The 12,869-nt window shown below is 26.9% G+C and overlaps 3 protein-coding genes across 5 annotated transcripts in view; 2 read left to right on the forward strand and 1 right to left on the reverse strand.

The window, feature by feature from the left end:
- The first annotated feature begins 1,137 nt into the window (after window positions 1-1,137).
- Window positions 1,138-2,047, forward strand: LOC117233283 (embryonic polarity protein dorsal-like). Its single transcript, XM_033493445.1, has 2 exons — window positions 1,138-1,702; window positions 1,775-2,047. Exons 1-2 carry the CDS (start codon window positions 1,544-1,546, stop codon window positions 1,952-1,954), a joined length of 339 nt encoding a protein of 112 aa, XP_033349336.1. The 5' UTR covers window positions 1,138-1,543; the 3' UTR covers window positions 1,955-2,047.
- Window positions 2,048-2,072: 25 nt separating this feature from the next.
- LOC117233227 (TELO2-interacting protein 1 homolog) lies at window positions 2,073-6,577 on the reverse strand. 2 transcript variants are annotated; one of them, XM_033493351.1, is made up of 13 exons: window positions 6,384-6,577; window positions 6,004-6,140; window positions 5,674-5,851; window positions 5,418-5,595; window positions 5,006-5,334; window positions 4,724-4,935; window positions 4,189-4,587; window positions 3,884-4,123; window positions 3,246-3,809; window positions 2,872-3,169; window positions 2,574-2,802; window positions 2,354-2,488; window positions 2,073-2,262 (listed from the first exon to the last, which is right to left on the reverse strand). In XM_033493351.1, the coding sequence occupies exons 1-13, from the start codon at window positions 6,575-6,577 to the stop codon at window positions 2,176-2,178; spliced, it is 3,180 nt and encodes a 1,059-aa protein (XP_033349242.1). In that variant the 3' UTR covers window positions 2,073-2,175. The 2 variants fall into 2 exon arrangements, with proteins under 2 accessions (XP_033349242.1, XP_033349251.1); XM_033493360.1 differs by having other exon boundaries at window positions 2,176-2,262; window positions 6,004-6,176; window positions 6,384-6,525.
- Window positions 6,578-6,968: 391 nt separating this feature from the next.
- The window catches only part of LOC117233256 (cation-independent mannose-6-phosphate receptor), a 33,919-nt gene continuing 28,018 nt past the window's right edge, over window positions 6,969-12,869 (forward strand). Inside the window, exons 1-14 of one of the 2 annotated variants that reach the window (XM_033493393.1) lie at window positions 6,969-7,344; window positions 7,547-7,775; window positions 7,862-8,016; window positions 8,119-8,378; window positions 8,484-8,640; window positions 8,717-8,868; window positions 8,946-9,061; window positions 9,176-9,417; window positions 9,529-9,732; window positions 9,816-9,959; window positions 10,040-10,213; window positions 10,406-10,583; window positions 10,662-10,732; window positions 10,950-10,973. In XM_033493393.1, coding sequence (XP_033349284.1) covers window positions 7,285-7,344; window positions 7,547-7,775; window positions 7,862-8,016; window positions 8,119-8,378; window positions 8,484-8,640; window positions 8,717-8,868; window positions 8,946-9,061; window positions 9,176-9,417; window positions 9,529-9,732; window positions 9,816-9,959; window positions 10,040-10,213; window positions 10,406-10,583; window positions 10,662-10,732; window positions 10,950-10,955 — 2,148 coding nt within the window. In that variant the 5' untranslated portion in view covers window positions 6,969-7,284 and the 3' untranslated portion in view covers window positions 10,956-10,973. Of the gene's footprint in view, window positions 7,345-7,546; window positions 7,776-7,861; window positions 8,017-8,118; window positions 8,379-8,483; window positions 8,641-8,716; window positions 8,869-8,945; window positions 9,062-9,175; window positions 9,418-9,528; window positions 9,733-9,815; window positions 9,960-10,039; window positions 10,214-10,405; window positions 10,584-10,661; window positions 10,733-10,949; window positions 10,974-12,869 lie in introns of those variants that run through there. The other variant, XM_033493384.1, reaches the window with a different exon arrangement.

Raw genomic sequence — 12,869 nt, forward strand, 5'->3', positions numbered from 1 at the left:
TTCATGATTTCACAAGTGATTCATCAATATTTACATCACGTTTTGATGTATAAAGTTGTCGGAATCGATTATTTAAATACTACTACTGTTACTACTGTTACTACTGTTCGTACTTTCCTTATACTGTCATTATGTCTGTCACCTCTGTTTCTCTATTATTACTAAATTGTAGAAAATGAGAAATAGCTAAAAATTAAAGGTTTTCACTTGCGTAAAATTCACACAGTGTAATACCAGTATGGTTTGATCAATCAGCAAGTATTGTTTACGGAACGTTTACTAAGTTTACAGAAGTTTACGAAAGTTTACTAATGTTTACTACTTAACGTTTATTAATTTAGTAATAAAATGTATCATTATAACAAGGAAGAAAAAATAAATATGGCATAGGTTTGTGGTCAAACTCGATAGAACGTGGTTCGTACGTGTGAATTTTATGCAGAATTATAGCATTTTGAGCATCTAATAAAATAGGATCGCTTCAATATCAAGGTATTTAGGTGTTTTCAACTAGGTTTAACAGATTAATTTCTTATTCATTCTTATTCATTATTCTTATTCAGAATCCGAAATGGATTATCCACTGGATAAATCAGAAAGAGCAGTTTCAAAATCGGCGAATTTTGCTGAATCAAATTGATTGAGGCTCAAGTCAACTGTCCATGCTAAACTAAAATGCTTGTGCCACCCTACCTCTTTCACTCCACCTGCTATATAAATTATTATTTCAAAACAGTAGTACAATGATGTATTATATATTATCGTATATTTAGGATGTTTTATATATAATTATATATTATTACATCAATAGAAGTAATAATGAATACAAAATACGAATATTTACATTACCAGCATTGTGCAACGATTGAAATCCTTTCTTATAATTTGGTATTACTCTATATAACATTAATTATTCATGTAGCTGTACTTATAATACGTCGTCCATATATGGAAATTGTTATTTCCATACTTTCTCATTGATTATTGTTGTACGATATGACTGCTTGTTGATTGATATTGCAGTGATGATTATGATTGAATAAGTGCTGAGTCGCACGAACTTGTTGGTGATCTTAAAGGCGAAAAAGTCAGTTTTAATTTGAAGAATGTAGAAGTAATAAGACGAAAAAGGCAATATCACCATATCTTATTAGATACTCCAAATGCTGGTCGTATGTACGTATCGGGTACTTAGCTCAGTCTACGCGATTTCTTCTGGGTCGAACCGGTCGCGATCAGATATCCTGGGTTTCCAAATACCCGACGCTTCGGCACATTTGGGTTCTCGCACATGCCTAAGTGCAGACGTGGCTCGCAAGTATATCGCAAGTATATCGATCTACGATCGTGAACCAGTAAATTCCTAGCTTTAAAACTTACATTTGCGAATTCTACAAGTCGAAAACTGCAAGATAACAAAAAGAAAGCTTAACAATTTTTGGTACCTAAAGCAAAGATCAAACAATTTTTGATACAGATGAAATTATTCAAATTACTGATCGTGCGTTTGTATAGTATAGTCTAGTGGAAAGGTCAATTGTCAATGAAAATAGATATTATAAGGTCATCGCCATATGTTGAAATAATAGAACAACCTGCTAGTAATTGCTCGCGCTTTCGTTATAAATGTGAACACAAATCGAATGCTCCTATACACGGTGTAAACAGTACATCAGAAAAGAAAACATTTCCTAGTATAAGAGTAACTAATAAGGATGGAAAATATAATATATTTGAAAAGAATATGGTATATGATAAAAAATATTTATTACAGATAATTAGATACAGAGGTCGAGCTAAAATTACAGTATCATGTGTAACAAAAGATGGGCCCTATAGACCTCATCCTTATAATCTCGTTGGGGGAAGAAGGTGTAAACACGGTGTTTATACAGTAGAAGTGTCATCAGAAAATATAACTAAAAATATATATATAAATATTGATTGTATATAAATACAAATTTGAAAGATTATGGGAGTTTCATTTATTTATTTTAATTCTTAGATAGCAAAGCTATGAATGAAGTATATAAAGAAATACATATATAAAAATCTATAATTATATTTATTATAATACAAATTTACACTTTGTACGAGATATTTAAATATTGCTATAGTTCGTTGATGTTTCATTTTATCAATCTTAAAATATATATATTTTTACTTTCATCATACTTAAAGATCAGAGGTCTTATCTTGGATGTATTTCATAATAATATGTACATTTTTGAAGTATTCATTTGTTGAAATATTTTCGGCAATCTAAAAGATAGTAAAAGTTTATTTGATAATTATAATTATGTCGTTTCATTGTGTAAGAAAAAATACAGATATCTCCATATTATTTTATTACCATCAAATCTTTAATATCAAATGTTGCATCCGGAACGATTTTTTTTATTTTAGAATTAAATATGCTAAGACATTTCACCCAAACGATATCACTATTATAATCCGCAATATCCTTATACAACTGTACACAACATACCTATGAATATAAAATAATTAGTTATACAATCAAAGTAAAAAAAATGAATTTATATGTAAAAATCTTCTTAACATCAAAATTTTACTTGTAATAGGGGATTTTGATGTTTGTTAAGATATGGCTCTGCAATACTTAAAACACTGAATGTTTCTCGTTCGTGAAGACATAAATTTTTTGTTATCTGCCCTAAGGTAGAAAGTAGTTCTTTTTGCAATTTATAAGTTTGAGTAAACTTATAGATACTTTCAGAGCTCTTGTTATAGCTTTCTTTAGAGGAATTGCTTAGAAATTTTGAAAGTGCAGGTAATACTTGCCTAAAAATAATTATAGTAATTGTAAATGTAATTATATTACATACAAAATATAAATTATAAAACACATACTTAAGCGTTCTAGATCGTATAAAATCTTTTGAAACATCAGCGAGCGTATTTAATAATTGCCATGCTCGATTGATTAGTAATACATTTCCATCATGAAATCTATCTACTAGTGGATGCCAAAGTAAGTGCACAATGGGTAATAGTTGATTTTCCCAATTTGCCAAAACCTCAAGACCCTCTTGTAAGGTTGACATTGCAATCAGTGACTTTTGTATTTCTTTAGATGGTAAAAAATGTAAACAATGCTTCATTACATCTTCAATCATTTTAATGTAAGGTGGTGGATTTTTTTCTTTTTCTGCAATTTTTATTTGTCATATTTTTATTTATAGTAATTTCTTCTTATTATCGATTTTAATATAATATATATATACCTTCTTGTTCTATAGAATCTGCTTGATATTCATTCTCTTCTTCATTCATTTCTACTTCTACTTTTTCTTCCTCCTCTTCCTCTTTAATTTCACAGGATTGTTCCATGTTATCTATATATTCGTCAACTTTTTTTGCTTCATAATACTCTGATAAAGATTGAATAATTTTCGAAGATTCAGTTTTGGTATCTACACTCTGTCCGTGTACTGTTGACACTTGTTTAGAGTTTACTAAATTTTTTATACATATTGTAAAAGTGTAAAAAACTTTTAAGAAAGCATAAGAATTTCTTTTTTGAAAACTACTATTTAACTGCAGTAGCACATCCTCGACAATATTTTTCAAACAGGGTAACACATCCATTGTGCTATATTTCATGACAACTCCAACAACATCGAGTACATTAGGATTGCGTTCTACTCTACGTAATTTAATACTAACATGATATGAAAAATAGTCGACATTTGCACGTAAAAGATCTCCTACTGTATTATGTTCTTGAGATTTTGCAATTTGTTCAAGAGTTTGAGTACCAACAAAACTGATTAGGCTATGTCCACTACCTAAAAGTATGTATATAATGCTTATCTGTTATTTTGTGATTTCTTTGTTATCCATTAGAAAAATAAATAATCACCTGCTCTTTCTATAATAATATATAATGTTTTAAGAAGAAGTCTATCATAATTGCGTTTCAAATTTGTAGCTATTAATCCCAAACCTTCTAATAATAAGCAACATTGTACTACATTGCCTTGTGCAACTCGTAAAGGTATATCTTTATTCGTTTCAATTGGTGGATACCAAAATTCAGGATTTATGTAAAATTCAACAATTTCCTCATAAATTGGTAAAATTGATAAATCCTTAATAGGTACTAAAATATTTAACAATAAATAATATATGTTACATTATTTTAAAACAGAAAATTATTTAACATACCATATATTATCCAGTTTAGTAATAAGATTAACTCTTTTCTATGTTGTGGTGCATTGAACATGAGACCAAAAATAGTATCTACTACAATTTGAAGATCTCCAAATTCACCTAAATATTTACATATTGTAATAACTTTCGCTTCACATTCATTAGTTTGGATGAATTTAAATCGTCTCCACAAATGTGTTCCATATGAGTATGCTGGATCATCAAGATCCTTAACATTTATTGCTTGCAAAAGAGAAATATTACTGCAATCTATTTCAGATACATATACCAAAGCCAATATTAGTCTGTTAACGTGAGGTGCAGACATCATAACACGAGGCAACCTTTGTTCTCCAAGAAGCTTTAAGTAACCAGCAATTTGATTTAAGCATGATAACTGATCATTATCATCTAAAAAATAAAGATACGTTGTTTATTTCGACAATTAAATATTTTTAAGAAAATGTTATATTATGTCTAAATATTGTAATTCTTATTATAATACACTTCGACAAAGAGTGTGAAAAGAAAATGTGCAAAAACGTACCAGACTTCCTGATAATCCTAGGTAATTTTGTAAGCAGATCATAGAAGTTTTCTTCTAACAATTCCACTAAGGATCTCATATTTTTATCTCGCATGAAATTTATGTTAACTGCAGTTAGTACTTCTTCAGCTTTATCTCGTACTACTGGAAATTCATCCTCCGATAGAGATATTAAATATTCTATTAGTAACATAATATTTGGTTTCATGTTCCTGTTCAAAAAAATATATGCAATATCTGTTTATAAAATGTTTAAAAAACAAAATGGAAATAAAGTATTACCTGGGGCATAATGTAAGCAATAAATGAATATTTTCAATTAATTCTTCCCTAACTTTATAATGAGAATGTCTTGTTAATGTATATAATTGTTGGATAAGTACATTAAGTTTAGTTGCACAAGCACTAAACCATTCTTTATTTCTTGTTGCACTTTTAAGATGTTTCTCTAATTCACTTTGATTTTTCACATTTGGGAAGCTTTCTGATGGATTAATATTCTCATTATTTATTTTGATTAAATCACTCAAGGATGGTATGTCATCTTCTTGGTATGTTTCTTTATCTTTCATTACGAGAGTTAATACTCTGCCCCAAGCTCTTAGTGCTATCTAAAATTTAATTCATATAAAGTGTAAATAAAATCATGAACAATATAATCAAAATTCAAAATTTAGAATCTATTTTGTATTACCATTGTAAGTTTATGTCCTTGTGTTTCACTTCCCATAGCTATTTCCTGTAAACCACTGACAATACCAGGTAAAAATAACATAATAATATCAGCTACTTGATCTTGCAATATTGTATCAAATCTATTTGATTCGTCATCAACTTGACATAATGCCATTACTGTTTCAACAGCATTTATTCTAAAAGTTTAAAAACTATAATCATATATTTATAAATTTATTGAGAAGAAATGATTTAATAATTTTTCATATATCTACCTCAGGGAACCAGATTTTTCAAACCTTCCTATTGTCATTGACAACAATATTCCTTGTCCTATTTTAGAAGCATTCTCTCTAGTATATATGATTTCTAAAACATCTGTGAAACAAGAATGTATCAAAGTTTTAATGCATGAAAGTACTGCTTCTTTGAGTTCTTCATGTCCCACGATCACTACAAAAATCGCATATAGATAATATATAATAATATATATTTAATATAAATTAAAATTATCTGTTAAAATACTTCTTACAAAATAAAATCTTAGTACTATATGAGATGGACAATCAATCTATAAAATATATTTAGGTGAATATTATACTTACCCATACTTTGTTGCGATTTGTCATAAATTTGTATTAAAAGGCATGAATATAGTTCACAAAAGTATTTTACTTTTGATATTTTTGTTCTTGATATTATTGCCTGCGTTGTCTTGACTAACTCCTCTTTTATAGTTTTACTATAGAATTATGAACATTCAATTATACTTATAGCACTAAATAAAATATAAATTGAATTACTATATATATATATTACATTAGAAATTATTTTAAATCATCGATAATATCTATAATTTATTAGAATAGATTATAACTTTCATAATTAAAGAATTATATTTTTCTTAAATTTATAAATAATATACGTGATCAACTAATTACATATTTGCATTGATTTCTACATTATAAAATATAAAATAATGTACCTTAATGTGTTATTTGGTAGATGAATAATAAAGGGAAATAAAATATATTCAAACAAATTTTGAGTAACTTTGTTTGAAATATTTGGTAAAGCATTAGCAATATTGCGAGCACTTTTTGCATCTGGATTTTTCATTAAAGAATCACAAAGTGGTTTTAATGTAGTAAATGCTTCTTGTATTTGGAGACGTTCCATTTTTTGTTTGAAAAACAAAAAAAATCTAACAAATTCTAGACGACAATATCGATGGACTTATGTTTATAGACTACACATATGAAGTTATATGAGGAAAATTGAGATGTGTTAGTATTCATTCCTACGAATGTAACTAGTAAATAATTAAAAAATTAAGTATTGTTAGCTTCCATGTATCACAGTATTCTTATTATTATAAAATAATGCAGAATAAACTACAATTAGTATCTTAATTATAATGTCATATAAATGACTTAGTTAAAATTTTAAACATATAAAATTTTGTTCATAAAATTTGCAGTTGTTATTGGAGATCAAAATTATCACTAAATGTTTTTTTTTAATAATTATGACATGATATTAACAAAACATATATTAAAAAATAATTTTAAAAAGTTTTAAAATTATTGATCGGTTAATAAATAATCAAAATTTGTGCTAGGAATGTGGATCTATCTTTTTTACCCACAGTTAAGAAGGTTTTTCAATTGTCATTCGCTCAATGGTCAGAGATATCCAACCTAAAATAAACGTTGATTCATTAGTACGATAAAGCGATTTAAACATTTTTTTGCATTTGTCATTGAACGATAATCATTTATTTTTCAACAACGTTCAACAGCGAACGATATTGTTATGCATGTTAATACGTTAAATATTTACAATGTGATTAATCTACGAAGTGATATAGTGAACAAGGAAAAGAAATGTACAAGTTAAACAATCTACTATTCTTTTACTATTTTGCAGTTGTTACTGTTTTTGCTGTACGTATTAAATATGTTTTTCATAATATTAACATTAAATAGTAATATTAAATAATAAAATGGTAAAATATATATATTTCTATGTATATTGAATCGTACATTTGTTTTAAATTGTTTATTTAATTTAAATTTTATGAAGCAATTAAATATAAATTGATACGAATATAAGAACTATGAAAAAATAATTTCTTCTTTCACACAGGATACACCTGTAGTGAATGACAATATTTGCATATTTCGTGAACCTGTTTTTAGTGTTTTCACTTACAACTTTACCAGTCTTATAAGTCCTACAAAGGATGCTATTGTAAATGACGAACGTTTAAATGTAACTGTACGTTTACAATTATGTTCTGCACTGAAACAAAAATGCAATGGAGAAGATGGGTATGGAATTTGTTTAGTGAAAAACAAAAAAGAAAAAGGAATAGGTTCTGCTCTTTTATATACATATATTTAAAATATTAAAATAAATGTAATTTTTATATGATAAAATAATTTTACTTTGTTATTACAGGAAAAATGCCTCCAGTGGTAAATATAACAAATGGAAGAATAATGTTTGTATTCACAGGTGATAACTGTACATCTGATACTAAATATACTGTAAATATTTTTATGAAATGTGATTATAAAGCTGAAAACAATTCTCTTCCGGAACCATTTTCTCATGTATGATTTATGCATATAATATTTTTGTCAAATTTTTAATGGCATTTTTATTATATAATATTATAAAATAAGTGAATTTCAATTTCATTATTAATATTTTAGACATTAGAAGGGTGTAACATATATATGATATGGAAAAGTGTTCTTGCTTGTGGGCCTCGAATCATAGGAAATTGTACAGTAACAGATAAAGGATTGCATTATGATTTATCACCTTTAACGAAATATTCAGACAATTATTTTGTTGCAATAGATAAATCACCAAAAATTATATTAAATATTTGTCATTCTGTAATATTTGAATACAAAGCCATGTGTCAATCGCATTCTGGAGCTTGTTTACAGAATTCTTCATTCAATGAGTATGGGTATTTTTATTTAAAAGATATATAATTATGTGTAATTTGTTACATACAACACATTGATATTATACATATGTTATGGATACTAATAAAATTTTGTTACAGATATGTGAATTTGGGTGATATTCAAAACCCACCCTTTGTAACAGATTCTGGAGAACTTAAACTTGAATATCAGGATGGAGATCTGTGTAAAGTGAGAAGTATTTCAGTACCACATATTAAGACTTCTATCACTTTTAAATGTGATTTCGAAGCTATGGTAAATATTATAATATATTTTATTTACTAATTCAATAGTTACTTATTTTTATAAGCCCTTATTTTGTATGAGTTAGAATACAGATCCAGAATATATCGGTGGAAGTGAAGAGTGTCACTATCAAATAATGTGGAGAACTGCAGCAGCTTGTAGTGTAGAATCTTTACGTAATCGTAGTATAGCCACTGCTGGCAATTGTACAGTGAATAATCCTCTTACAAATTTTACGTAAGATTAGACTAAATACTTTTATGCTACTAATTAATATAGTATTGAAGAAGTTTGTAACAAATATTTTATTGCAGGTATGATCTACGATCTTTAATGAATAAAAATTCTTATACAATATCAAAAAATGGCATAGAATATAAATTTGGTGTATGTGGATCACCTGTGAATAATTCATGTGTGGCAGGAACAGGTTATTTACATTATTTCATATCCTAGTATCATTCGGTTTTTAAACATGATTATACTACTACTTTATTTCCCTAATTTGTTATTAGATTATGTGTATTTTTACTTTCATTTCTAGGAGTTTGTCTTACTCAGACTAGTATATCTATGGGAAAGGCTAATACAAATTTAATCTGGGAAGAGGGTGGACCATATTTAAATTATACAGATGGAGACATATGCGAGAATGGATTACAACGTTATACAATTATTGCATTTGTATGTGGAGCAGAAGGATCTCCAGATAAACCACTTATTATGGAACAAAATGCTTGTCAATTGATTATACATTGGAATACTAATTTAGTCTGTGAAAAAAGGGTTAGACAATTGTTTATATATTAATCTTTTTCTCTTATTATTATTATCAGTTTTCTAAATATATATGTATATATTTTTAGATCATTAAAGACAAAAATTTATATCTTATAGGTGAAATGCACGACAGAAGATGACGAAATAAATTTAAGTTCATTGATAAAATCTGCCAATAACTATATTGTAAAAGTAAATAAAACTGAGTTTCATATAAACATATGCAGGCCATTAATTCCTATATCAGGTTTAACATGTGTACATGGCAGTGCGGTTTGCAAAGCTTCATTAAATTCACGTAATGAATATGTAGACGAAATCGTAAGTAATCATTGTAAACTTCGTTAAATTTATATTATTTTTTAAATTAAAAATTACAAGAAAATATTTATATTTGTTGGTAGAGTTTAGGATTTCCAAAAGAAAATCCTATATTGTATAAAAACCATGAAACTGTGTTACGTTACGTGGATGGATCTCCTTGCCCCGAAAATCCAAAAAGATTAATTTCTTCAAATTTTACATTTCCGTGTTATAATAATGGCAAGGTAATTAACCGATATTTGTTTACAAAATTTTGTGATTTTAAGAAGTATTATAGTTATGTATTTATGATTGACTTTTCAAGGGATTTCCGGAATTTAAAAGATATGAAGACTGCACTTACATTTTTGAGTGGAAAACAAGTATAACATGTGGAGCTGCAATGGGAAATTGGACTTCTCCTTGCATTATACACGATCAATTACTTTCTTATGAGTGCGATCTGTCTCTGCTACATAAAAATGAAAAAGTATACTATGTAAGTTTGTTAATATCTAATAATTTTACTTTTTAATTAATTTAATAAGACGATGTCAATTTAAATCAAAATTATGAAAATAAATAAACATATTTTTAGTTTTAATATAAGATATTTTATATGATTTTTATGTGAAAGAATAGAATATTGTATGTTATTAATTTTTAAAAATTTTACTATAAATCATTGCAGGTGGAGAACAAACAAGGGAAAAAATATAGCATAAGTATATGTGGTGGAGAAAAGAGCTGCAATGGTTCTGCTGTATGTGAAGGAAACAATGGTTATGGAACACTAGCAAATGTAATTTTTGATTATGGTAGAGATGTTATAAAACTTCAATACTCTAATGGTAGTAAATGTGTAAATAGTAAGTATACAGCGTATATTTTGTTAAATAATACCGATTATAAATCAGTTATGTTATTATTATTATTATATTAATTAGGCTCCTACACATCCGAAGTACGATTTATATGTAACGAATCTATAGGAATTGGCACACCAAAGCTGTTATGGGTAAGTAAAAGTAAATTTTTTCAAACGAAATCTGTAGTTTTGTTCATTTATTATTGCTTATTGTGCTACCAATGCTTAGAAATATACTATGTACTAAAAAAATTGTTCAATTTTAATAATGAGAATAATATAAATACTCCTATACATATTCCTATTATTAATCATCAAAATTTGTTCTAAGTGTTTCTTAATTCTCATATCTCTATATATGAAAAAGAATTAAGTACATGAAAAAAGAGAAAGGATTATATTTGTGATTCTATGAACAATCGAAAAATGATTATAGTAAGTAAATGTGGGAAATATACAATTATAAGATTTTACAATATTTATGAAAGATTATATGAATATTTATTTCTCAGGTACTTTTTAAATAATAACTGTATAATAAAATTATTTGCGCCCTTAATGGTCGAAGCGCCCGGCTGTAAGAAGCCTCATACTTATCACACTCATAGCACAGTTCTACTACAGAAACATAAAGAATTTCGTTTCCATTTGTATTTATTTATTTATGCTATAGTTTAGCCAATATTCTGTAGTTTTAGAGGTGAGTATTGTAAAATAAACTATCGACCGTTAAGGGTTAACATATCGAAGTACAATACAATAAAAAATTATTAATAGCGAAATTATCAATTTATAGTGAGATTCTTTATTTTTCTAATCGAAATTTCTAATTAGTGTCTTTATGGCTGTCTTTTATTGAAAGATGGACAGTTTACTTTCGATTTTTAATAATGATTGTAAAAAAATTATCGAGCTCATCAAATAATAAAATTACTCATAAAATTGAGCAATAAAATAATCAATATATAGTAATGTACCATATTTACTTATGTGCAATATAAATTCGTATGTGACCCTAGGCTTATATTGAAAATTAAAATGAATGGTAAGATAGATTGTGACAATTATATTGCTATTAATTTCTATTTTATGTATGTATACTGAATTATATCTCATGAATATTATATGCTAAATATTGATCGATTATTTACAATTACTAAATAAAATTATTATGGAACTTTATCTTATAGTGATAGACAGAAATTCATGGTATACATACATAAAGTTTACACTAAGCAGAAATAAATTTTATGGTACAAAAATAATTCTAAAAAATATTTAGCTCAATATTTATCCTATTTTTATAATAATAATCTACTTCACTATAGTAGCAGAAACTTATTATAAATTAGAAGTCATTTAAAATTACAAAAAATACTTATTTACAGTAATCTCAGCAATTTAAAACTAAGTTTCTTCAGTCATTACATGTAATTTGTCCTCGACGTTTACTTCTGGTGATATTTAAAGTTTTATAAAACAAATTCATAAACTTATAACAGAGATAATAGAGTAAAGATGATAAAGAATTTTCAACATTGCACTACATATGGATATTTATATATTATTTAGTAGTATTCTGATCAGTTTTTTGCCTGTGAGATTTAATTCGAGTTTATGGGGTGAGATTATTTCGTGGAATATGTGTCAAATGTTTGCGTGAATGACCATTTAGAAATGCTTTATTGTCGCGTTTCAACCAACACGTGCGCACTTGTCAGAACAAGGATACAATATCTTGCATCTTAACTTTTTTAACCTCAACTTTGCTATTTCTACGATTGCAAGTTAATTTGGTACGTAGGGATGTATTCTTCCATCCATGTAACGAAGAAAGTCGTATAAATCACAATTGTAAACAATAGGATTGTATATTATTACGTTACGATTAAATTGCGCTAATCTCTCGGCTGAAGATTAGATGTGTTTTATTCTATTATTATATATGTAAGATTCACGTTAATGTCATTGGATAGGAATGGCAGATCTTTGGCCTGAAAAACAATATTTTATTTATTATTTTATTGTTATTTTTAATTGCAATAAAATATCTATGAAGTAGTTTATAAAAAATTGCAAAACACATTTTCACAGTCTTATAAGTTCCTTAATAAAGAAATAAAAGTAACTAACAAATATGTTAATATGTCATAATGTATAATGAATAATACTTTTAATATATTATCTCACCAATATTTGCGTTATCTGATAGAAATTGGAGATCCAAAATTTGTAGCTGTAAACTGGCTATGGTCCAATCACTACATATTCTTGAAATATTGTTTCT

Source organism: Bombus vosnesenskii, unplaced genomic scaffold (assembly GCF_011952255.1).
Source record: "Bombus vosnesenskii isolate JDL3184/JDL3185 unplaced genomic scaffold, Bvos_JDL3184-5_v1.1 scf7180000013263, whole genome shotgun sequence".
Lineage (NCBI taxonomy): Eukaryota > Metazoa > Arthropoda > Insecta > Hymenoptera > Apidae > Bombus > Bombus vosnesenskii.